Below are 24815 nucleotides of genomic sequence, written 5' to 3' on the forward strand. Positions count from 1 at the left end.
AGTGTGTATTTATTCGTGTGCCCATAGAGCGGAGCTGCTCTCCAACAGCCCGCAGGAGAAGGAAACACACCCGATAAAGCCCTTTTTCCTTGCACATGCAGCTCTCCCCTTGAGAAACCTTCGGCCGTGAGCTACAAGGCAAACCGAGCATCTTGGTCCGCCCTGGTCCAGCCACAGCAAACACCCTCGTGGGTCCCGGGAAGATGGGGATCAACAGCACCAGATGCCAGGGAAGAGCATCGCTCAATGTTTCAGTGTTTGAGACTCCAAAATTTCCATCACCACTCTAAAACCCTCCAGATTTCTCTCACCAACACCGAAACAGGCTGCGGGAGAAGGCGGCAGGGAAACGCACCTTTTCGTTAAAGTCTTTTAGACCGGGAACAAAACCAGTTCCTTTTACCTCTTTTGTAAAATGAGCACCGTCATCAGAATCAGTGCCGGGGAGCGAATTTGTTTTGCAGAGGATCAAATAAATAATGGATGACGAAGGAAAGCTGCCACGGCAAGACTGCTCAGGAGATGCTCTGCTCTACACAGCCTTTCCCGATACGCTCGGTTTTATGGTCCCTTGTGCAGGCGCCAGCTCCAGCCCCAGCGATGCTCCCCAAACCCAGGTACCAAGGGGTGCACCGGCCAAAGCAACGCGCTCCAGGACACCGGTGCCTTACGGCTGTTGTCTTTGTCAGCCCGTATGTACGACGGGGATGTGTTTTAATTGCCAGCGGGCAAGGAGAGAGATGCGGGATGTGCTCCTGCAAACCCAGGGCATTGCACAGTACGCAGGGTACGAGCAGCCCAGCACAGAGCAGCATCCCCAGAGGGAAGCCCGGCTCACTGCCCTCCGGTGCTGGCCATCCTCAGCTACCAGCCTGTCAATAAGTCTCAATCCTTTCAATAATATGTTAAAAAAAAAAAAAAAGGAAAAACTAAGTTTCTGCTTCCCTGCAAGCAGTCACCCCGTGCCTCTCCCACCTCCGCCCTGGGACTGCCCTGTGCCACCACGCCAGCACCCTGCACGAGCGGGGACGATGCCCCGCACCCAGCTCTGAGGGAAGCCTGGGCCTTTAAGCACTATATAGCCAGAAGACATTAAAACCAGCCTGTCAATTTAGATGCAAATTTATTTTAGATGCGACAGAGGGCTTACAAAAGAAGGTGTGCTAGATGCTGTTTGCTTTTGCTAAGGTGGTTGTGATTTGGCTCCCAAGCACTGGACGGATGCTGGGATGGGTGATGCGGGAGCTTGCCGGATGGGCGCCGGGATCAGTCCCCAGCTGAAACCCAGCCTGGCTCCATAATGACCAAAAGCCCTTAGTCTGAAGGCTGTGCAAGCTGCTGCCGTCAGAGAGGTGCAAGCACAGAAGCATGCCCACCACCACTGCCTCCTCCGCACCTCTTCCCGGCAAGTCCTCCTCCGTGCGATGCCGCCAAGACCAGCATCCTTTGTTTTCCGCTTTGTTTTCCTTCCCCAAGGCTGGGCAGCACTCCTCCTCCTCCTCCTCCTCCTCCCCATCCCCACTGCCACCGCCCCGGGCCAGGCTGCAGCCCGGCAGGTCCCCGGGGTGGCTTCTCAGAAAGCGTAACCGTTTCTGCAGAAAGTTTGGCAGCTCGGGCCAATGGCAAGAGTTTCTTTAATCAACTCGAATTGCATTTTCTGCAGATAAGTCTCCCACTCTCGGCCGCCAAGAAAAAGCCAGCCGGACGGCAGCAAAAAAAAAAAAAACCCCAACACACCCCCTCCATGGAGGCTGCAAAGTCACCGCACAAGCTCACGGGGTGATTATTTATAGCCTTTCCCTCTGCAAAAGCCAAAAATAATTGTTCCAGCCCAATTACCGAATTTCTGAGCGCTCGGCACGGGGGTTGCCACCGAAGTGCCGCGCCTCGAGCCGCTCGCAATTAGCACCTGGCGAGGTGGGATGGCTAACGGCAGCGGGCATCTCCGGACAGCCAGCACGCTGTCGGCACAGGCAGTGCTTCCCGGATGACGGGTTTTGGTGAGGAGGATGCGTCTCATGAACATAACCTCCATGGGGTTGAGCTGGGGCTCCAAACGGGTTCCCCAATAAAGTGCTGGGCTCTAACGAGGTTTTGCTGCAGCCTGTGCTGAACCCCAGAAACCCCTGTGAAGGTCTGACCATGCGCACTGGCTGGGAACACGCATGGGAAATCATTCAGTTGGATTCCTTCCACCCTGTCCTGAAGCCCAGCAAGACCAAAAGCCTTCTGCAGCCCCCTGCTCAGACACCTCCCCCAGACGTTTCAGCCCTCCCACGGCTTCCCATCCCTCCTTACGAGCCCTCTGGTTTTGTTTGGAGAGTGTTTTTCCTTCTCCCTCTGCTCAACCCACCCACGCCGCCGCTGCCTTTTCTATCAGCGAGGAAGGCAGGCGAAGAGGAGCGACCGTCTTGCATGGGAAGAGGGGCAAAGCGCCAGGTGCCCGCTCCGAGTCCCCTACTTTTGCACACCTTTCCTAATCTAAAAAAAAATATTACATATATACACCAAAAAAGCTGGTGGCGGAGCCAAGCCAAGCGGCAATTCAGGGCCGTACAGTTGCTGTGCTTGCAGTCAAAACTGATCTCTCAGGTTGGGTGTCACTTTGGGGGTGAACATCCACCATTTCGGGGACGGTCGTCTCTTGACAACCCCGTAAAGAACAACCCGACCACCCACAACCCAGCGTGAGCCCCCTGGGCAGGCGGAGAGCCCCTGGCACGGCTGCTGAGGACAGGCAGCAACCAGTGCTGCCTTCAGAGAAAGCCCAGGCTCCCTCTGCACCCCACTTCTGCCTCTGCTGGCTCGACCCATTGGGAGGTCTCGAAAAAATACCAGTTTTGTAGAAAGCAGGTAAAGCAGAGGGAAACCCAGCTGCTCTGGTGGCCCCAGCCCAAGAGCCAGCAGGAGCCCGGCTGTGGAGGAACCTGCATGGGAACCCGGAGACGTTCCCAAAGCAAACCCACAAACAAACGTGTGCATTTCTTTTCAGAGCTAGCCTAAAATTTTTCCATACGAGGGAGGGAGTTTTCCTTCGGTATCTCCTTTGGGAGGACCAGATGTGTCGTGCTGAGCTGCTCTCATGACAGCGGTCGCCCGGGGTCCCCATGAGATGCACCCTACGCTGCAGATCACCCAGTTGCCAACACGTGCTACCAACTCAGGCAGGTAGTAAAGCCGCAAACACTTAAAAAAACCCCAGGTTTTGAGCACCCAAAACCTGTCCATTCCCTTCTGCATGGACTCATCCCACTCCACAACCACCCTCATCCCAGGGATGACCCGAGGAGCTCTTCCTCCCAGGCGCAGAGGAGGGGGCTGCAGACCCTCCTGAGGATCCACCTCCATGGGACACCTCCGACCAGAACCAGCTAGGGCTCAAGCGCACCAGCCTGGGCTTCAAACCTACCTAGAGGACCGCTGAGCTCCTGGGTGGGGGGACCCCATCTTTACCCCAGCAAGCATTGCCCCCCTCCCCGCAAGGCTGTGCCGGCTCCAGCCGCTCCTGCGATCCAAGTGGAGCAGATGGCACACGCAACACTTACGGTTTCGCTTTCCAGCCGCCATCGCAGAGCCGCTTCTCAGCAGGGCGGAGGCGGGGGGGAGACGGCTTTTTTTTTTTTATTTTCCCTGGGAATTTTGATTTTCTTTAAAAAAAACATGTACAATCCTGCGCTTGAGACCCGGGAGCCCCTGGCAAGCAGAACACAGTGCTCTGCAGACGGACAGTGTGTGCCGGCTGATGGGCAGTCTGTCTGTCCATCCATGCCTGGGGAACCGGCTGACCACCCGAAATCCCTGTCGAGAGGGACAAATCCTGGAAAGCCTCACAAAGCAGAGATGGGGAGGGAAAAAAAGGGACGAAGCGATCAAAAAAGGGGCTTTCTAGGGATTCTGCTGGCTTGCCTGGATTTCCTCCCTGTTGATGGCTCATCCCCTGCTTCACCGAGGGGCAGCTTCTGCTTCTACCACCCCAATGGGACAGGCAGGGGGTTGGAGAAGCATGCCCCGAGCAGAGGAGACCCAGAGGGAAAGCCGAGCCGTGTTTCGGCTCCCTGGGACATTGGTCCTCCTGTCTGCGTTGGCTAAGACGGAGCGAGGGAGATGCTGACCCACCTGGGGCGATGATGGGCTCTGGGGGCATTCGCCAGCTGGGGGACCAGACCTGCCTGGGTCCAATGCTACAGCACGCCATGGTCCTCTCATCCTACACCGATGGCTCAAACCAGGTTTTTTGCTTCGCGGTGGAAGCCAACACCTAGAATGAGGCTGGGAAACCATAAATCTGGGCATCGCAGACACCAGATTGCTTTCAGCAGCCGCGCTCTGCACAGAGCTCGGCGATAAGTAACAAAAAGTCCGCGCTTTGCGCCACTGATTTCTTGTCTGGGGATGCATAAAACCTGGGAGATGACAGATCGGCACCTCGATCCAAGAGCATCCCCGCGCTCGCTCTGCCGGAGAGGCGGATAAACAAAGGCGGCTCTCCCCGGCGTCCGCAGGCAGCTGCCACCGCCGCTGTGCGATAGCAGGAGGGGGAAAAAAAAAAAAAAAACAAAAGAGATCCGCACCGCCGGGATCTGCGGGAATGGGATGCTCCCGGCGCTGTCCTGGCCCCTTTATTCCGTTGGTACCCGCAGGGAGCTTGGCCCCGGCCCCTCAGACACCTCCCTTCCCCGGGGGTCTCCTTGCCCAGCCGCCGCGGCTGGATGCCAAGGGCAGTGCCATACGCCGTAACCACTCGGCATCGCACGGGGAGGAGGAAAACATCCTGATTTGGGCACAGAGAGCGGCTTGGCCATCCCAGCAAAGAGCTCAATGATAATCTGGAGCAGGCTGCAGGGGTTTTGTGCCGATGGGTGCTGTGGGGTGTGATAGACACCCATCCAAATCCCCACGCGGGACCGTGGAGGCAGAAGAGTTTGAGTGCCCGTCTGATGGCACCCGGAGATTCGGTGAGGTCAAATATTTGGCAGGGAGGTTTTCTGATGCGGTTTCTTAATTTAGACGGCCTCACCACTGGCAAGGAGCAGCGGGTGCTCGCCGATGCTTCGCATGGGGCGGTCAGGACAGCAAGGAAAAAGGGAGCGTGTTGGGAGATGCCAACTCGAGGATGTTTCCAAGAAAAAAAAAAAAAGGAAGAAAAAGGCCATAGCTGCAGCACCAAAACGCCCAGGTCTTGGCCCATCCATACGAGGGCACGTGCTGGCCACGCTCGCCTGGCCTCGTGAGCTCAGAGCAGCCTAAAGCAGCTGGAATAACGCTGCCGTGCTCCTCCCAAACCCACCCTCCTTCCCCAAAAATACTTGCTGGACCCCTGCATCTCACCTCCATCACCTTTACAACTGCTGCAGACCCGCGCTCCCTTCTTTGTGCCCCATCGGTTTGTTGCTCGAGCCCCAGCTCCTCACGGGAGAGCCCCACTGCCGGGCTTCACCCCGACAGAGCAGCACGGACCCCAAAATTGGGGTTTTGGAAGTGCCAACGAGAGCATCGCTAGCTCCTGGGGTCCGCACAGGTTATTCCACCAGGCCACTACAGCGAATCCTTCGGAAGGAGGGGAGGCAAGGCAGGAAACCGTCTTTGCAACCCCAAAGTTGAATAATTAGCACCGGGGCCGCGGGAAGCCCTCTCCCCAGGACGGGTGACAGCTCCCAGGACCCACCAGCACCCAGGGAGGGGACAGGGGAGGGGACCGCGCCACCGGCCCCTCCCGGGCTTTGCTGAGGAATGCCGGGGGCGGCGGCGGGGGGAGCAGCCGCGGCGGCAGCGCTGGGAAGGGAACCAGCTGGAGAGCCGCAGCCTCATGAAATAATGAAATGCCAAACCAACCCCTGCATCTTCCACAGTCTCTCAGGTCACCTACCAGATTAGGAGGCCTGTTGCTAAGGCAACCATATCTTGCAAGTGCTAGCTGAACTTCCCCATCGTTTTTAACCCTTTAAGGAGCAAAAAAAAAAAAAAAAAAAAGAGAAATATATATAAAAAAAAAATAAAAGGATAATGTCGATGATGCAACCCGCGGGAGACCGGCGGAGGCAAGGGGGAGCGGCTGGGAAAGGGAAATAAAAGAAAAGGCGCCCCAGCAGCCGCCTCCCGCGCGATGCATGCCGTGCTGGCTCCCTTCCAGGCGGCTAATAAAATTATTCGGCATCCGCGCACGCACGCGAGACCCAGCAAACTTTCGATGCGCCTGGCACGGCAGCGGGGGGGAAAAAAAAAAAAAAAAAAGGCAACAAAAAGTCAGGTTACGCATATGAAATGGGGGCAAACAAAGCAAAAAATGGAACTTTTTTCTTTTTTTTTTCTTTTTTTTTTTGTTAAACACAAGCCCTCACGGCCTCGCAGATGCTGGGCAAGCCCTGCCACCGCGGCAAGCAGCCGGCAGGCCGGCGCCGCGCAGGAGGGGACAGATGGCCGGCGCTGCGCCCAGCAGCGACGTCGGGATGGAGGAGATGGGCGCCCACGGCCACCCCGCCAGTTTTGCTGCAACCAAGGGCCAGGAGCATCCACGACGGGGATGCACGGCTTGTGCCCTGCAACGATAAAATAAAATAGAAACAAAAATACCCCCCTCACCACCGAGAGACCACGTCCCAGCGGGGTGATGGGGACCACGGTCCCCTCCTCTGGGAGAATAAAAGCCCATTTTGAACGCACACAAGCAGGGAGCCCCAAATATTGCAGCTTGCTGGGATAACAGGGAGGCCTGCGAGCAATAAGGAGAAAAAAAAAAAAGGGAGCAAGGAGATGCACAGGCAGCACAAGGGAAAAAAAAAAGGAGGGAGGGAAGAAAGAGGCATGGAAACGAGGAGAAAATGTGGAGCGGCATAAATCAGGCGCGCGGGGGGAGCGGAGCCGGGGAGGCACAGCAGCACGTGCTGCGTTCAAGCGCGCAGGCAGCGCACGCAGCCGGCTCCTGCCCGGCGGGGTCAGCACCGGGAAGGAAACCAGCCTCGTGCCCCACGGAAAGGGGCTCCCACCCCCCCAGTGCTAATTCGGTGGGGGGTATTGGCTCTGCCACCCAACACACCATCGTTGTTCACTCCGTCAAAATCTCTTTGGGAAAGAAAAAGTCTCCGCTGGCACTGGTGCAAAAGATGCTCGATGGCAAAAATTTAGGGGATCCCCCTTTTTGCACCCCCCTTCCCACCCTCGGGGTCAGTGTGGGGACAGCAAGTGTGACAATTCCTGCTGAATTCCCCTCAAATGAGGGCAGCAGGATGGGAACTTGCTCCATCCCAAAGCCGCCTTCTTCCCACCAGCCCGCTCCAAAATCATCATAACGAGAGGTGCAAGGGTCCGTGCAAACCCAGCCCCACTTGGCTCCAGGGCTGTGGTGACATGGGCTCGTGGCCGGGCCACCGTGCCAAGGGGCTGCCGGCACGGCCGCCCGCTCTGGTCCTGCTCTCCAACTTTGACCCCGTGCCGGCACTCCTGCACCTTGCCAACTGGCTGGCGGGAGAAACTTAATTAACCATGTCCGTCATCCCCAAACATCTGTAACCAGCAAAATTTACAACCAGAAATAAAGAGGAGTGACCTTCGCGGTGTTGAAAGACAGTTGGGTTCTTGTATTACAACGGCGGGGACAGGCAAAATTCATTATCTCTAATAGCCACCCTTATAACCAGATTAAACACAAAGGCAGCAATGCCATATTCCCTGACCCACCACCATCCCCATCCCGAGCGCGGGGAGGTCCCCTCTGCCGCAGCACCGCTCACGCAAACCCCATCGCCGCAAATTCAGCTGATGTTTATGCATGCAGTGATCTCCATCCCTCCTTCCCGGGAAAGACAATACCCTGGCTCGTCCCACCCCACCGGGCTGGGGACACCCAGCTGGCATCGCATCCCTCCTGGTCCTTCTCCGGGCAGCACCAGGGAGGTGCTCGGCTTCCCCGCGAGCATCCCTGGGGTACCGGCGGTGAGCTCCCCCCCACACCAGGGATGCTGCAGTGGTACCCGCTGCAGATGTTTGCTCACAGGATGCAAGGGAAAAACACCTGGTTTCCAGCACACAACCAAAGCCCGACCCTCCAGAAATAATCATCGTCACGTCCCAGTGCACGTACGTTCCCGAGCACAAGGGCTTTTTGTCCTGAAGATGCAGTCAAGGCTTTCACCTCTGGCTGAGAGATGCACGCGGTGCCAATCACCGGCCAGGGAGCGAGAGCCTGTTATTTTCATCAGAGGATGTTCTCCAAGGGGACCTTCAGCTGCCAGCTAGGAGAAACAAGCCACAGGAGAAAACTTGAGCCTCCTAATGGCTTTTTCTTCACCAGCCCCGGCCCTGGCAGCGGCGTGAGGGCAGCTCCTTCTCCAGAAGATGAGCACCAGCGAGGCGAGCTGGTTTCTCCCAGCAGCAACAAGTCAAACTGCTTGAAAAACACTTAAGGTGGGGGGAAGCTTCAAATGGACCAGGTGGATGGTGCACCATGCTGGAGCAACAGTAAAAGTTAAAATTAATTAGCTGGCAGGATGACAAAGAAGCCATTGTGCAGCACGGTGGAGCAATCCAAGTACAAAGGCTTTATATAAGTCATGTTGAAAACTCCTTGATGACTGCAGGTAAGGACGGACAAACTGTCAGGACGTGCCACGAGACCCTGAAGGGCTCCGGGACAAGCAAGTAAATGTGTCTCTAATGATGAAACAAGCCCTGGGAGCCCCAGCCTGGACCTTCTCTCCAGAGGAGACTGGCAAAGGCATGAAGCACCTGGGTGTTATCGGTGCTGCGATGCCCAGGATAAAACAAAACCAGCTGGTTTGGTTTTTTTCATGGAAAATAGCCCTCGAGCTGGGCTGAGGATGCCCACGTGCAACACGGACCAGCATTTGCTCCCTTGTGAGCTCCCACCTCCATCCCCAGCCATACCCCACCAAGCACACCCCTGCCGGAAGCCCCCCCGATGAGACCAAGCGTTCCAAAGCGTGGCCGCCCCTGCCTCAAACCAGACCCCAACAGGGTCTTACAAAACCAGACCTACCTCCCGGTTCACGCCTTGCAGAGAAAGACTCCGACAGCCAAGGGGTCTCCATCACCAACAGGCAGACCCGGGTTCTGCTCCTCGGGGAGGAGCGTGCCCCCTCCCAGAGCCGCCAGGGATGCAGGAGGGGGGCAAGGGAGGCTGAAGCTGCGATGGAGAGTCACCCCAACGCTGCTACCAGCCACGACCCCCCTCCCGCCTTCCCCTCCGTGCCCCACAGGCAGATGGGCGATGGTGCGGGGGGAGGCTGGGTGTGATTTACACCCCACCAGCTGCACGGCTCTCCCACAGAAAGGAGCCGAGGGCGAGGGAAGCACCTCTCCCTCCTCCTCCTCCTCGCTGCAAGCATCGCTCCCGGACAGGGGGATGCGGGGGCTCAAGCAGCCCCCGTGCCCCACAGGCTGCCCTTATCCCAGCGGGTCTTCCCCCAAAAACGGGGACGAGCACCCAGCGAGGGCCGGGCAGAGCAGGAGGGCAAGGAAGACGCTTTGCCGGGCTTTGGCAGGGGAGCGGGGAGCAGAGCCAAGCGCAATGCTGCAGCCTTATCTGCCCACTCCAAACCAGGGTGCGCTGCGAGGAAGCGCCCTGCCCCCTTCCCTGGTGTGCACCGCCTTTTTTTCACTTAAAAAAACCCCAAAACAACAAACCAAGCTCCCAGCTCCTCCCCAGCCCAGAAGCTGAGCTGCAAGGCGCAGCTCAGGGCAGGCAGCAGCTCCCTGCCCACCCGGAGGGGCAGAGGCCATGGAGGTGACGCAGAGGCTTTTCCCCGTTACGGCTGGCAGAAATGAATAAATAAGTGAAGCCAAGCCTTGGGACACCCTCACAGCGAGCCTGTTTTGGGAGGAAAGGGGATGTCAGCCGGCCGCTCGCCTTGGCGGGCACCCATCGGTGCTGGACCAGGCGCCCCGGGTGCGATGGCAACTGCACGGGTGGGAGCTGGGGCAGGAGGGGATGCAGGAGAAAACCCACATCAGGTACGAGGGACCGGCTCTGGGCTGGCATGCCACCGGGAACACCATGGGATGCCGGCACGGCAGCCGTGCCGGGCAGGTCACGCTCACCAGCGAGCCAGAACCACGGCAGTGCATCCTCTGTTTCCGTTTGTAGCCAAAAAAATCCCAATTATAGGTGCGAGCTCAGCCCTGTGAGGTTGTAAGAAACCAGCTCAAATCCAGGGAAAATGGGAGGGAAAAACCCCCACTCCAGACCCTGTTTAAGGCAGGCAGGAGGGGCGGAGAGAGCTCATTTTCACTACAGAAAGCCGCCGCACCCTGGGAGGAGAGGCATGAGATCAAATGTTCAAGGGCTGATGCAGAGACATTAAGAAAAAAAAAATTAAAAAAGAAAATGTTAGCTTAAGACACAGCCAGAGGTCTTCCTTTGGACTTTATCTTGAGGCAGCAGGCTGCAGTGGCACTGCCTCGCGCATGGACGGACGGACAGACCCCACAACCTCCCGCCCAGCCCAGGGAACGCAGAGGTGGAAATCATCTTGCTAAAGGCCAACGGTCATGGTGGCGATGGCCATGGAAGAGGAAGAGCAAGGCAGGTGGGAGAGGGCTCGATGGCCAGGCGTGAAGCACTGCTCTGCCCCGCCGCCCCAACCACGCGCCAAATATACAGGCGCATGCACCTATATCTATCTATCTCTATACGTATATCTTAATTCTGTGTATTGCATAAATATAATTGCATATATACACACACATTTTGCTTAATTCTGATACTAAAAGCCTCCATGCAGGCAGCATTAAACTCAGGTAGGACAGAGTGCATTTCTCCTCTTCTCCCAAAAAAATATATGATTTAAATGCACAAACCTGAGACAAAAGAAAAGCCGGCCTTACCGCAGGGGGAGCTGCACCCCACCCATGCCCAAACCTTACCCAAAGCCCCCCAAGTGCCCTTCTCGCCCCGGACGGGCACAGGGGATGGCCGTCACCGCCATGGGACGCGGGGATGGGAGCGGGGAGGGGGCAGTGGGTGTGGGGGGGCAGCTGGGTCCCACCATGCATGGGAAGCGGCGCCCACAAGCAGCCACCCCGTATTTTGGAAATCCCCCCGACTGCACAGCTGTAGCTGTGAACTCAGCTCCTGGCACTTGTGGCCACGAGCAGGAGTTTTGAGAGAGAAAAAAACCAAGAAAAAAAACCAAAGCGAGGAAGAGGCGAGGTATTTGTTTACTTGCAACGAGCTGTTTTCGCTCCCCACCAGCCCGGAGGAAAGTGCCGCTTCCGCCCCGCAGAGCCCCCCAGCTCTGGGGGGGGGGGGGGGGGGAGTCTTCCCCTGGGGCTCTGCAGGGTCAGGACTCGGAGGGAGAAGCTGCTGGGAAATAAGGGGGGGATGTGCTTGTGGTTAGGGCTGAGCAGAAGCCTCAGCCAGAGTTTCATAACCTGACCCACAAGCGGGTTGTTGGCGAGGTGGCCGGCGTGATGCTCACGGGGATCACGCGTGGTCTGGCAGGCAGAGCGGGGCAGACCCCCGGCACTGGCCGGCCCGGGATGCACCAGGGCTGGCACGAGCCGCTGCGGGTGCTGCACCTCTCCCTCTGCCATCCCCTCTCTTTATAAGGAAAAACAGGTCCAAAGGCCGCTGCAGCAGCTCCCCCAGCTCCTCTCTAGAGCAACCCCCCATCAGCGAGGGTTTCGCACAGCCGGTGCCATTTAGGTGGTACCGGCTCTGCTGCGGGGGCACGCACGGTGAAAGAGGAGAAGGAGCCGGAGCCCCTCGCCCGCTCCCCGGACTGGCTCCAACAGCTGTTTCTAATAGATCCAGGGACGGCTTTACAAGAGAAAAATAGGGAACAAAAGGTAGGAGAAAATCCAAGTTTCCAAGGTAAGGAAGGAAATGATCAGGAGAACAGGAAAGCCTCACTCGTACCCAATACACGGCGTCCTGACCTAACGAACCTCCCCCCTGCCCGCCCCAGCAGGACGGGGAGCCCCCCCCCAACCCTCACCGCCGGCCAGCCTCCCCGGCACGGCAGCTCGCGGCCCCTCGCCCTCTTTGTTCCTCCAAAGGGACCCCGGAAAGCAGGGGAGGGCAGGGCTGCGAGCTTTGTGCTCGCCCAGAGCCGAGCATCTGCCGGGGGCGGCTGCTCCCCCCGCAGCCCACCACGCCGGCAGCGGGTCCCCTTGCCGGCCTCACCGCGCTCGCCCACGTGGCCACGGCTCCGCCGGGGCAAACAATGGGATGGCGCGGGCTGCCGCGCTCGCCACGCAAGGCCTTCCTCCTCCTCCTCCCCGCCGCGGGCTTCGCCTGCCACCAGGAGCTGGCCCCTCTCGAGCACCGGAGGGGGGGTTAAAAAAAAAAAAAAAAAAAATACAAAAACCCTACAGAAAATAAAAAAGACTCAGATCTGCCTCGTTGCCGCGCAGCGGTTCGTGCGAGGCGGGAGTACGCTGCCCCAAGCGCACCGAGACAGGCCATGGGGACGGCAGAGCGGGACCTCCCCAGGTAGCACCCAGACACCCACGCCAGCACCCAGGGGCGCAGGGGGTCCCAGCCCACGGCACAAACCCCCACCTGCCCTCCCATCGTCAGCCAGGATTGAAGAGATGCACCCTCTCCTCCCGTCCCACCCCCGGCTTTCCAGGAGAAACCCCTCCCGGATTGGAGCCGGAGAAACTTTGCATCTTCGCACCATTTGTTGACATAAAATCCATCCCCTGCCTTACTTTTGCAGAGGCACTCGGGGTGGGGTGGAGGGGGGGGAACGTCTGTTTCCATTTGAAACTGTCAAAATTAGCATTCAGTAATTAAAAATCACACCCTTTCTCTTAATAACCTAACCAGCATGATACAATCAGGTTGTGCCAACTCTTTAATCTAATTGACTAATTACAGATTTTAATTTAGTCAGTTACTGAACAACTGTTGACAATTTGTTTTCATTAGGGACAGAACAGGATAAATATTTAGGCTCCCCAGTCAAAGACTAAGACATAAGCTCTGGGCTCTGACCTCCGGTTTCATGCCGGTGGCTTCTCCATCGGCATCACCCATGGAAAGGTGCCGCTCCGAAACGCCCCAGTCCTGCTGCCGGGCAGCGGAAGTTGCTCCGTCGCGACAGCAAATATTGTTTAAAATATAAAATTAAACTAATCCAGCTTTGCGCAGCGCTCAAGTAAAAGCAGGGCTTAAGGGATGCTCGGGCTTGCAGGCAGGATGGACACACCAGTACCCTAAACTGGGAGGGAAGACTGAGCCCAGCGCACTGCCAGGATGGAATTTCTGTGGGGGTTTTGGTTTGTTTGGGTTTTTTTTGGGGGGCGGGGGGGGTGTTGGGGTTTGTTTTTTTTTTTTTGGTTAAAGTGATGTGGAATTTTGCAGCTGCTCCTGGCAGCCTGCCACTCCCAAAGGAAACTCCTCTCTCTGGTTACCTACTGGGGAACCCTGTCCCTGCAGAGCGGAGCTGGATGGAGCCCAGATGGAGCGCAGTCCCGCTCGGAGACGGGCTGGAGCCGTGCGTGCCGCCGGCTGAGCCCTGCGCCCAGGGCTCCGGCGACGCCTGGGGAGGCTCCCAGGGGCCGCACAAAGCTGCTCCTAACCCACGTCCCTGCGTTACGCCAAATCTGCCCCCAAAACACCTCCTCTCCTATGCGATATGTTTCTAATAAACCAGCTGCAAAGGGCACGTTGCAGAGGCACTCATGGACCACCATCGCCACGTGCGCAGAGGCGCGCGTGGACCAACACCATCATGCTTGCTGGTCCCACACCCACCCCACGCGGCCGTGGGTGCTTGGAACAAGAGTCTCACAACCTTCGCCGGTCGTGGAGCAAGAAAACAGCCTGGCACAGGGAAGGTGACAGTCCCACTGAACCCCTCATGCATGCAGAGCATCACTTCCCAGGAGGTGTCCCGCCAAGGTGCCACGCCATGAGGTGGCCACATGGACCCCGGGGAGGAGAAGACGCTGTGACAACGAGAAGATGTGTCCCTGCAGCCCAGGGACGCCGAGGCAGCGATGCCGGGACAGGGTGCCTGTCCTGCAGCCGGCTGGGGCACGACAGGCAGATCCAGCAGAAAAGGACCATTTCCCACACCTCGCCTCCAAAGCGTGGCTGGGAGGGCACTTACAGCGGGAAAACAGCCGTGTTTGGGGTTCACACTCCAGTGCCTGGGTGACACACCCAGCCCATACTGCCCACGGGCCAAAATCCTTCCAGCCCCTTGGGTTTCACCTCGTTCCCCACTGAGCAAAGTGCTGCACGCTAACGCCAGCAAGCCCGGATCCTTCGTCCGTCCATCTCCAGGGGCTTCAGAAACCCCCTCGCCGAGATCTCAATCCAAGGGGAACTGTTTCAGATGGTGGGGAAAAAGGAGGAGCCCTGGTTGTCCCCAACCAGGGTGGGAGAACACAAGCCCCAAGCACACCATCTTTTCCCAGACCAACCGCCACCTTTCCAGCAGCAACCGCCCCCGCTGCCACAGAGCATCCTTCCAGACCAAAGTTAGAAAGAACTGCATCAGCTTTCCAAAGTTAAAATCACTCAATCAATCAATCAATGCTTTGCGTTAATGGCAAGTTGAAGCCACCGCTCCATAGATCTTGCACTGCAAAGAAAACATCATTTCAAATGCTCCCAAGCATGGGTCCTTCTTAGGGTGGAGCTGGGGGCAGCAGAGGAGGGGAAGGATGAAGTCAAAATCTCCGGCAGCCAAAGGCTACCCTGATTTTTCTCTCCTGCGCACTGATGCTCTGAGCTGGCGATGCAGGCAGCGCAATACCACAAAAAGTATGTAGCAACAGTCAACTAGATTTAAGTTCATTTTCTGTAGCTCGAGGCCAAAATCGACTGAAGTGGTTCTGGTGATCAAGTTTTCTGCAATTCCCCTTTCTATGTATTAGCTCTTTGACAGAAATTCACTGCGGTATTTAAACTGGCAGTCATCACCACTAACTCAAATTGTATTGGCTTTCACGGCGTTGAAATGCTCAACTGCGACCAGCCATCGGCCAATTCCCAGATAACGCGGTGGCTGAAATCCCCTGTCATGCCGAGCGATCCCGTTGCAAGCTTGCTGGCTCCAGGAGCACGCGGGAGCGCACCGTAACGCCGGCGCGCTCGCCACGGGGCTTTGCCGGGTGGAAGAGCCCAAATCAACAGCTATGGGTTGAGTTTTAAAAGTCGATGGGTGCTCGTGGTGCTGTTAACTTGTTAACAGGTGGGAGAGGCTGACTAATAACCCTCCGACCAGCACAACTCGTTAGTTGCGTTAACAGACTCGCCGCCGTGCCGGACACGGAAGGAAAGAGAAGCAGAGTGTTCCTCCCGCCTGCGCCGGGTGAATCCCCGCTCCCATCACCCCTCTCCCAACAAGCACATTCTACCAAGCCCTAGCAGCCTTTTGTCCCGGCTTAGGAGAAAAACCTTGAGGGAAAGGTAAAAAGCAATATTCCTCAGCCATGGCAAGAGCCCATGGCTTTCAAGGGTCTCCCCCAAAAACAGACGGGTGGGATTTCTCCTTGTTTTTCCCCTCACTTCAGAGTTCAATATTAAAAACTGGAGGGGGAAACTGGCCATTTGTCCTGCTGCTCCTAATAGTTTTCATACAGCTACACGGGGAAACGAAGTGGAAATGACGCAGCATGCAAATCCCACCGTTAGCACCCTGTTAACGAGGCACACCACTCCCCCTCCCAAAGTCGCATCTCCCGGGCGAGCACCCCTCCGGCGCCAGCTACGGGAGGGCAGCGTGCCAAACCCCGGCTGGCCCGGCACCGCCGCGCTGCTCCTGGAGCATCCCCCTGCTTTGCCCTTAAAGCAGCACAGTAAATACACTATCTTTGGGTAAATAAACACCATATTTTGGGCAAACAACGAGCTGGCCGCATAGAGGTTGCCCATCGTTGGCCAAGTGTAAACACGATGCTCTACCAATCTGGGCCAAGGCTTATATTAGAATATTTTTAACCGCAACCACCATATGAAGTGATTCATGACTCACTGGTCCAACCCTGTTTGGGCCTCGTACCCCATTTTAGCTGCCATGCACTGGCTGATGGGTTGTGGGGTTTGGTGCTTGATAAAAAAATCTGCATTTCGGCTCTGGTGCCCATTGGCGAGGCCGGCCGCCATGCTCACCAGCACCGGCAGCCCGCCCTGGCACAAAGGCTGGCAAGAAACAAGGCGCTATTCACACTCCCCCGGTTATCATTTGGTTCTTTGGTCAATATTTAAGTTTTGGCCAGGTAGGTCCCTCGCCCTGTAAAGTACACGTTGTGCTGGGAAAACACTGCTCCTCGGAGAGGGAGCGCGCCGTGAGCATCTGCCATCAGCCACGCCGGGGGGGGGGAGAAGCACAACCCCCGTTTTGAGGCCACAACATGCCCGGGGAAACCAAACCAGTGCCACCAAGCCAAGGCATGAGGGAGCGAAAATCTTCTTATGAGTCTTTGCAGTAGAACCCAAAAGGTAAAGCACTTGGGGCTGTTACAAAACTGCATTACACTGAGAATTAAAAACAATCAGGATTGTGTCTATTTACTCTAAGCTTAAAGCAACATGTATTAAAGAAGTTTATGCGAATCATCTAATGCACTCAGGTCTATTGTTCGAATTATTACCAAGCTAAAAAAAAGATTAATTTCTCTAAATACACTAAATCCTCAGACACGATGAGGAGGCTGCTGTGAACAGAGCATTACCATGTCTTTGTTGCTAATGTCATCTTCACCTGCGGCTTTGCCGCCCCAAGATCTACCTTTGCCTTGCTCCTGATGAGCCTGCTGTCCCAACCGGGCTCCAAAAAACCCAGAATTTGGCCCAAAACACCCAGGAAGCGAGCAGCTGCCCATGCCAAGCGGGGCACTGGTGGATATGCCGCCCGTTGTCAGCTCTGACCCTCAGTTCAGGAGTTCACCATCTTAATCCGACCCAGTAAAAACAAGTGATGCAGAGAGCGGCCGCGGGGAAGGACGGACAGATGGACAAACCCCCATCTAGCAAATACCCAGACCTGCTTCCCCCATGCCCCAGCAGGACGGGCATCTTTCCACCCCGGGCAGAGAGGAGAGGCAGCTCAGCAGCCGGCCGAGGCTCTCCGGCAGCCCGGCGCTGCCCGCGCCCCAGGGCGACCGCTGCGTCCAGCACCGGCATGCAAGAACGCCACAGAGGTCCCCGAGACGCTTGCCCGGCGCTGCTTGCCAGCAAACCCTCGTGCATCCCAACCCCAGGCATGTCGAGGCAACAAGAAACTCGGGAAGGGAGGAAAAATGGTTTCCATACCATAGGCTCCCCGGAGCAGACAAAACCAGCTCCTGCTACAGGGTTTAAACTCACTTGACTGGGGTCCAAGCCTGCAGCCAGGTGACTAATCCTTTGATGCAAATTCCTCCCGACGCTGCGGATGCAGGCGACGCACGTGGGACGGGAGCAGGCAGCCCACCCATCGCCCACCGGAGCCGACATGCCGCGCACCCTTGCCAAGAGGTGTCTTTTTGGGAGGCACCTCAGCCCTGGCATCCCACCCCAGGAGCATCATCCCTGGGTCATGCTAACACCTCTGCAGAGAACAACCCAAAATACCGACAGACAAGATGCACACCGTCAACCAAGGGGGGGGGTCTGCAACGCCACCTTCAACGAGCAAACGCCTTCACCTTGCTGGTTTCGAGGGAAGACTCGGACAACCAAGGAAGCCCCCGGCCTTGCCAAAGGCAGGGAGATATTCATTGGGGCATACAACGGCATTTTGGGGAATCCCTCCCTCCTCCCCACCGCAATCCAACCCCTGCCCACCCTTTGAGATATCCTCAGCATGAAATATCTCACCATCTCTTTGCTGTCCATCGCTATGCAAAACTGCTTAATTCTACCAGTAGCCTGAATGCCTTTAAGTACTTAAGATAAGTATCTGAGCTAATTTACATAATTGCAACATTATGAAATACTGTTCAGTCAAATCAGAACATTGTTGGTTAAAAAAACCACGCTTTTGCCAGTCGGTTACGTTGGCTCTCGGTGCGCCGGAGAAGCCGGAGCTCCCCAACGCTGTAATTACCGCGAGGATTAGAAACTTGTTACTCACGTAGTCATGAAAGGCTTTCGCTTCACTCGAATGCTCACAAGTGTCTCGCCTTTCGGGAGCTGCGCAGTAAAGGTCCCAAAACACGCTGCGTGGCGGAGAAAGTCAAGAGAGGAGGCGGTTACTCGTCAGGGCTCACGCACCGAGACGGGGGGTCACGGGAGGTGAGCAGCTTCCCACCCCGCCGGGCCCACGGCCGGGGAAGGGACCTCAGCCGGATGCGGCCGCGCATCCGAGCTCCACGCCGCTCGGACCTCCGGACGTGCCTGACCCGCTGCTGCTGCTGCCGCCCCGGGACGGGTGATGTCGGGTGCTCCGAGAGGCGAAAGCACCCCCGAGGGGCAACCGCCACGGCACCCCGGGGACTCCTCCGGCCCCCGCGGCAGCGCTGCCGCCTCGCCCTGCCTTTTCCCCCGGCCGCCCCAAAGGCCCCACCGCAACTCGGTCCCTCCGGCCGGCCCCGGCGGCTTTCCGGCCCCGCCGCCGCCGAGGGCTGCGAGGCCCGCCCGCCGGCCGGCCTGCCTGCCTCCTCCGAGCCCGCCGCCGCTGCCCGCCCGCTCCCGCGGGGCCGGGGGTGGCTCCGCCGCCCCGCCGCGCCCCGCCGCCCTGCGGGGAGCGGGAGCGAGGAGCCGGGGCGGTCTGGGGCTCGACGAGCCCCACGGGCCGCCGCTGCTGACTCACGCCGTCGGCGGGGCTTCACCCCCTGGGGCCCGCGCTCCGTCGGCGCGACCCCCCGGGGCTGCCGGGCAGCCGGGGCCGCTCCCACCCGCGACGGGGCACCGCGGGGTGCTCCCACCCGCCTGGACGGCTCCCCCGCCCCCGGCACTTACCACCACCAGGAGTGCAGGAAGCCGGGGGGCTCGCCCAGCGTGATGTTCTTCTCCCACCGGATCTGCGGGCGAGAGGAAGGCGGGGGGGGGGGGGAGGGTGGAAGGGGGGGTGGTGGTGGTGGGTGGGGGGTGGTCACGAGTGGGCGTGGGCCCCCACGCGCGGCGACCCCCCGGCGCCGCCGCCGCCCCGCGCAAGATGGAGGGCGGGCGGGCGTGCGGCGGCGCACAAAGGGCGCGGGGGGCGGCGGGGCTCACCTCGGACAGGAAGGTCTGCGCCGACTTCTGGGCGCCGACGTGCAGCAGGTACTCGTAGACGTACAGCGCCAGCCTGCAACAGCCGAGCGGCGGGTCGGCGGCGGGGGGGGAAGGAGGAGGAGGAGCCCCCCCCGCCCCGCACAAAGCCGCCCCGCCGCCGCCGCCCCGCTCCCCCCCGCTCCTCCCGCCGCCGCCGCCGCTTACTTCTCCCGCGCCTGTCCGTCCGAGGGCACCGCTGAGCCCTTCCCTTTGGCGAACATGGTCCGCGCCGAGGAGGGGGGCGGCCGCCGCCGCCGCCGGGAGCCGCTCTGCCCGCCGCCGAGGGAGCGCCGGGGGCTGTCAGAGCGCCGGCCGCCGCCGCGCCCCCATCGCCCCGCCGCTCGCTGCGCCCGCCGCGCCGCTGGCCGCGCACCCGAACGTGGCCGCGCCGGGCACCGCCCCCCCCCCCGCCGACGGGCGCTCGCCCCCGCCAATCACCGGCGAGCAGGGGCGGGGCCGACCCGCGCCACGCCCCCCTCCGGAGGCGGCGGGCGGCCTCCCGCGGCGGGGAAGGAGGGAGGGAGCGCGGCGCCGCGCGCGGTCCTAGCGCCCCCCCGCCTCGGCCCGCGGGCGGCGCGCCTCCCCCGGCGCGGCGCCGCGCCATGGCCCTTTAAGGCGCCGGGCCGCGGCGCGCAGCGCCCGCTGATTGGCCGGCGCCGCGGAGACCTCGGGAGGGGGGGCCTTGAAACCGCCCGCCGGGCGGCGAAGGGGAGGGGGGAGCGGCGGTGCGCCCGGGCGGGCGCTGCCTCTGCCTCTGCCTCTGCCTCTGCCTCTGGCCGCGGCGCCGGGCGGGACCCGCCGGGGCCGGGCCGGGCCGGGCCGGAGGCGGTGGGCAGGCGGGTTCGGCCCCCGCCTCCGGCTCCGGCTCGGCCCCGGCGGGTCTCGCCCGGCGCCCCGCACCCGAAGCCCGCGCTGCGGGCTGTTACCTCAGGGCCAGGCGGCCTGGCTGTGAGGAGCCCTGAGGGGAGCCTGGGGCCGGCCTCCCCCGGCTGCCAACTTCAGCGCCTGTAGTCACGGGGCGAGGCTTGCGGTGGGGCCTGCCTGCCTGTTTTGCTTCCCTGCCCTTAAAAACAAGGGGGGAAAGCCACCCCCGGGGGGTCGGGGAGGGCTGGGTGGTGCTCCGGCCTGCATGGGGGGGGGGGGGGGTCCCAGCCCCGTCGCCTTGCTGGGGTCCCTCAGAGTGGGCCGTGGGGATCCCGTTTGCCTCTCACCGGGGTTTGTCGGAGGCTTGGACAAGGCTGTGCCGTGCCACCCCAGCCGCCCCGGGGCACCCCTGCTTTAGGAGGCCGGGCTTTGCACCCCTCGCCCCACCGACAGCCATTTCCACGGGAACACAGGAGCCCACCAAACCAACCAGCGCTCCCGGCTTCTGGTGGCAGTTTCCACGGGAACAGATGTTGGAGCAGCACAAAAATAAGGGCTTCAAAGAGCTCTTCCCCCCCTGCCCTGGCCTCACCTCTACCTCCAAAATGACTCGCTGAACAAAAAACAGCGGGGACGGAGGCTGCGCGCTGGGTAGGGGTTATGTGATTAGCTACCGTTTGTTAAAATCGGGAGGTTACACGCATCGAGCCTCATGCTGCAAAACACTGAAGAGCTTGAGGAGCCTGAGCAGGGCCATGTGTGCCCGGCAGCCCTCCTGCGAGGGCAGGGAGGCTTGGGGCGGCGATGTGGGGAGCCGTGGGGCGTAGGAGTAACTCCTCCGGTGGCGGGTAGTGCTGCTGCGCCCCATGGGAATGTTCCTGGCCATCGGGACCTGCCTGAGCAGGGCCAAACTCGCTTTAAAGCAAGGTTTAAAACAAACGGGGGGGGGGGAAATAAAAAAATCTCCTTGCAATGCGGTAGGTCGAAAAGGATCAAAACTTGAAGGCGGCCGAGATCCTCTCTTTGGAAAGAGAAAATGTGGCACTTCGCACAAATTTGGCTTTGCAGGGTGGGGGCCAGGGTGACGGCAGAGATGGCGAGACAGGCTTTAGGGGCTCTGCGCCATGCACGCCTCTGCGGCAGAGGCCGGAGGGCCAGGCCAGGCAAATCCTAGACCTTGTGTCTCTGGAGCCTTCGCATCCCTCTGCTCCTCTGCTGCTCCAAAGAGCTCAAAAATAAACGGGAACCTCCCCTGGGACTGAGGCTATGGGATAAATTTGACCCTCCGGCAGCACATGAGGCGTTCGCTAAATATCCCCGGTTAAAAATAATACCCTCATATTCTGAACCTTCTGCGTGGAGGTGGAAAGCATTAATGCCACCGGCGTGATAGGCGCTGTGCCCTGAGCAGCAAAAGGGCCTCTCCCTGCCCCTCTCCTGGTCATGGGGAGCTTGTTTTCTTCTAACTTGTTGATTTTCTGGGATAGATGAGTAGACAAAACCCAGCCGCCTCCTTTCCCTGACCCCTGGGGTTGTCTGGGACATGAAGCAAGCCCAGGGAAATGCGATGGGAGCCAGGAGCTCTGCCTCCTTAGGTGCCTTCAGCGGCCTGATTGCAGGTCTCCAGGCGGGAGGGGAGGACGTCTCCGAGGTGCTCGCAGGACAGAGCAGCCCCGGGGGCCGGGAAGCCGCCTTGGCTCTCCCTCCTCTCCTCTGGACCAGCTCTGGTTCTCGGCTGTTGCTAGGGGAGATGGAGAAGAGCAGTTGATGGAAAGCTTCCCGTAAGCAGCACCAAAAGAAAGTACCAACATTGCCACCCCAGGGTGGCAGAGCCTGACCTGCCAGCCGCCAAAGGCCGGCACAGCGAGGGCGGAAACTCCCGGCCCGTGTGAATTCACCGGGTACCAGCCCTGCCTTCGCATCTTCCGCGACCTGATGATTAGAGCAAATTACAAGCTGGTGCTTTGGACCAACATACCTAAAGATCAGAAGGGAGACTAATTTCATATCATCACCACCGCAGAACGCAATTAAATGGCTCTGCAAAGTTTTAACGCAAGTTATGACAGGAACTTCAGGAAAAAAAGAAATCCCCACACCCGAAGCCAGCAGCTCTGTCTAGCTGAGTCGCAGGAGGACGTACCAAGGCTACCGAGCGCTCCCAAGGCTCGGAGGGCAACCTCTGGGCTGGGCTTCCTCGGCCCCTTCCTCGGCTGGGCTTTCTCTTCGTCGGGAGTTTTTCTTGAGTTGCAGCAATTAAGGCACTAGAATTCATTAAAAACCCCAAACCAAGAGCCCAGCTGGTTGTTTTAACCACCCGCCTATGGATTTCTCCCAGCCGTCAGGGTGCCTCCCTTGCCGGGGCCGCGTTGCACAGCACCCACCCGGCGGGTACCCACCAGACCCAGCTCCGCCGAGCCCGAAGGCAGGAGAAGGTGCCGTGGGGGAAAAGGCAGCGTCCCCTGGGCACAGCGGGGGGAAGGCACGAATGCACCGGGCGCTGCCGGCGGCTCGGCCGGGGCTGCTGTGGGATCCCCGTGGGCAGGCTCCCCGTGGGCAGGGATGCACAGCAGGAAGGACAGGTTTGGGAGGGAGTAGCTGTGGGAAGAGTGGCCTCTCCATGTTGCATATTAACGCTCCGCGTGCTTTAATTGCGGTGGGACCTATCGCGCAGAGCCATTAGCATGCAATGCGGAGGAACACGTATTTTTGGGAAGCCTGCCTGGCTCGCAGACTCTCAGCCATGGGGAGGCGGTGGGCCGTGGGATGCAGGGAGAGGTGTCTCGCCCCTCCCCAGGGACGCCGCTGGAGTCGCAGCTCCTTCCTCGAGCCCCTGAATCATCCCCGCTGCCATCTGCTGCACCCTCGCTCTTCCCCGCAGATGTCCTTCTTCCTTCCCCAGAAGGAGATGAGAACCGAGGACGAGGTGCCAAACGCGACTTCAAACAGCATCTAATAAAACATGGGATTAATTTCTTCTGACTGGTGTTCAATGGCTCTGATTAAGCTGAGCAGGATTTAATTAGCTTGTTTGGACTCCCTCGAAACCCGTGCCAAAGGTGGGGGAGCCTCAGCGGTTGGGTCCCCCCGGGCCCCGACCACGAGCCGACGGGGGCCGGCAGGACCTTCCCCCCACGGAGCAGAGCCCGCTGCCTGCCCTGCCAGGCTGGCAGCTCCTTCGGGATCCCCCGACTGCCCTTTACCACCCGGGACGGGTGCCCTTGGCTGTGCTTACTCCCAGTGACACCCATGGGGCAGGCACGGGGGGACGGGGAGGAGCAGGAGGGGGTGATGGGGACACAGAGAGGTCGGTGGACCCTCCGAGGAGACACTTCTGTCTTCCCAAACTGCGTCTCAGCCTCTAAGCCCCGTGCCTCTCGGCATAAACCAAACTCGCCCTGCCACCGAGTCCTTGAATTTAAAGTAACCCTGTTCTCTCCCTGATTTACTACCAGTTGCTGGCTCCTCTCCTCTCCCTCCGCCTGTCTCCTTTAACCCATTTCATTATCTATGCTAGCTTAGGCTTGTCTACGTGGGAACATCACGGTGAAGTTATTGCAAAATAGATGGGCTGTGAATGTAAAGCACGGCAGCTATTCCCCAGCAGCTCCCTGCGTGGCGGCTTGGATTCCTTACCCGCAATACCTGCATTAACCTCAGCTGCAGGCAGGCACTGCAAAGTGCCGAGCAGGAGCACCCATGTGGGACACAGGCTCCCGGGCTTTCCCCAGCTGCAGGGAAGGCTGGGATGCAGTGCTGCATTCCCAGAGCTGGCACTCCTGGGATTTTAACTCTGCGGGTCCCTGTCCTTGCAGAGGAGACAAACAGAGGTAGGAGGCTCGAAGGGAGAAAGCACCGAAGATAACAGCTGGGGAGCAGGACTTCCCCGTCTGAGGAGCACGGACGACTTGCGAGCCCCAAACTGGCACTCTGGGGTGCGGTCGGACTCCTGAGGAACGGGACGGGCTGTGCAAAGGCAAAACCCGAAATGTCAGACCCTCGTCACCCCATGAGCCTGACAAAGTGTCACCTCTGCCCACTGCCTGCCAGTGCCAGCCGCTCTGGGCAAGTCAGGTCCTCCTGGTCTCCACCTGCCTTGCCGCTAGCCTACATCTCCCTGCAAGGGATGTTTTGCAATTAAATATCCCCTCCCAAAGCAAACCAGCACGCAGGAGCTGCGGTCCTGCCCCGCACGGTGGCACAGTGATAACCCCCAGCCTGGCTCCTACCGGTGACGGTGGCATTGCCGTGCTGCGCTGTCTGTGTCTGACCCTGCTTGTTCCCTGCGGCTGGGCTCCGGTGGCCGCTACGTGGGGCCAAGCAGGGCACCAGCGTGGGGCGAGGACGCTGCAGGGGTTACACGTAAATGCTGCCTGCAGATCTCCTATGGTATAGCAGAGACCTTCTGGGGGGTCCCAGCAGAGCTGTGTGTGCATGCAGCCCCTACAGACAATGGGATGGTGCCTGTCTTGGAGTTTCCCCCTCCACGGGCTATCCATCATCCCACAGGGATGGCCTCCAAGCTGTGCTGCCTGCCACTCGGCGTCAGCCATTCTCAAGCGAAGGGTCGCAGCCTTGCCGGGGTAGCAGTGGTTGTCAACTGCCCCAGGAGCCAGGCAGAAAACCCATTGCACCGACTAAGTATTTGCAGTTTAACGTCAGTGGTTTCCTTACCCCTCTGCCCTCAGCGAGGAGGGGTTTAGGTGGGGAGCGGGCGCCCGGCCAATGTTACAGGATCTGAATCCAGCTCCGCTGGGTCTGGTCTCGAGCCTCCTCACTCCGCCAGGACAGTGCCTTTGAG

The 24815-nt window shown here is 59.3% G+C and overlaps 1 protein-coding gene and 1 long non-coding RNA gene across 7 annotated transcripts in view; both read right to left on the reverse strand.

The window, feature by feature from the left end:
- The window catches only part of SSBP3 (single stranded DNA binding protein 3), a 54774-nt gene extending 35260 nt beyond the window's left edge, over positions 1 to 19514 (reverse strand). For all 6 annotated transcript variants that reach the window (XM_075508821.1, XM_075508823.1, XM_075508818.1 and 3 more), the window contains exons 1-4: positions 19316 to 19514; positions 19112 to 19184; positions 18857 to 18918; positions 18030 to 18114 (exon numbers count right to left, since the gene is read on the reverse strand). In XM_075508821.1, coding sequence (XP_075364936.1) covers positions 18030 to 18114; positions 18857 to 18918; positions 19112 to 19184; positions 19316 to 19371 — 276 coding nt within the window. In that variant the 5' untranslated portion in view covers positions 19372 to 19514. The remainder of the gene's footprint in view (positions 1 to 18029; positions 18115 to 18856; positions 18919 to 19111; positions 19185 to 19315) is intronic.
- Positions 19515 to 22736: 3222 nt separating this feature from the next.
- Positions 22737 to 24815, reverse strand: LOC142413232 (uncharacterized). Its single transcript, XR_012776696.1, has 2 exons — positions 24689 to 24815; positions 22737 to 22966 (listed from the first exon to the last, which is right to left on the reverse strand). It is a non-coding gene; the product is annotated as an uncharacterized LOC142413232 (long non-coding RNA).

This window comes from Mycteria americana, chromosome 7, assembly GCF_035582795.1.
Source record: "Mycteria americana isolate JAX WOST 10 ecotype Jacksonville Zoo and Gardens chromosome 7, USCA_MyAme_1.0, whole genome shotgun sequence".
In the NCBI taxonomy this organism is placed as follows: Eukaryota; Metazoa; Chordata; class Aves; order Ciconiiformes; family Ciconiidae; genus Mycteria; species Mycteria americana.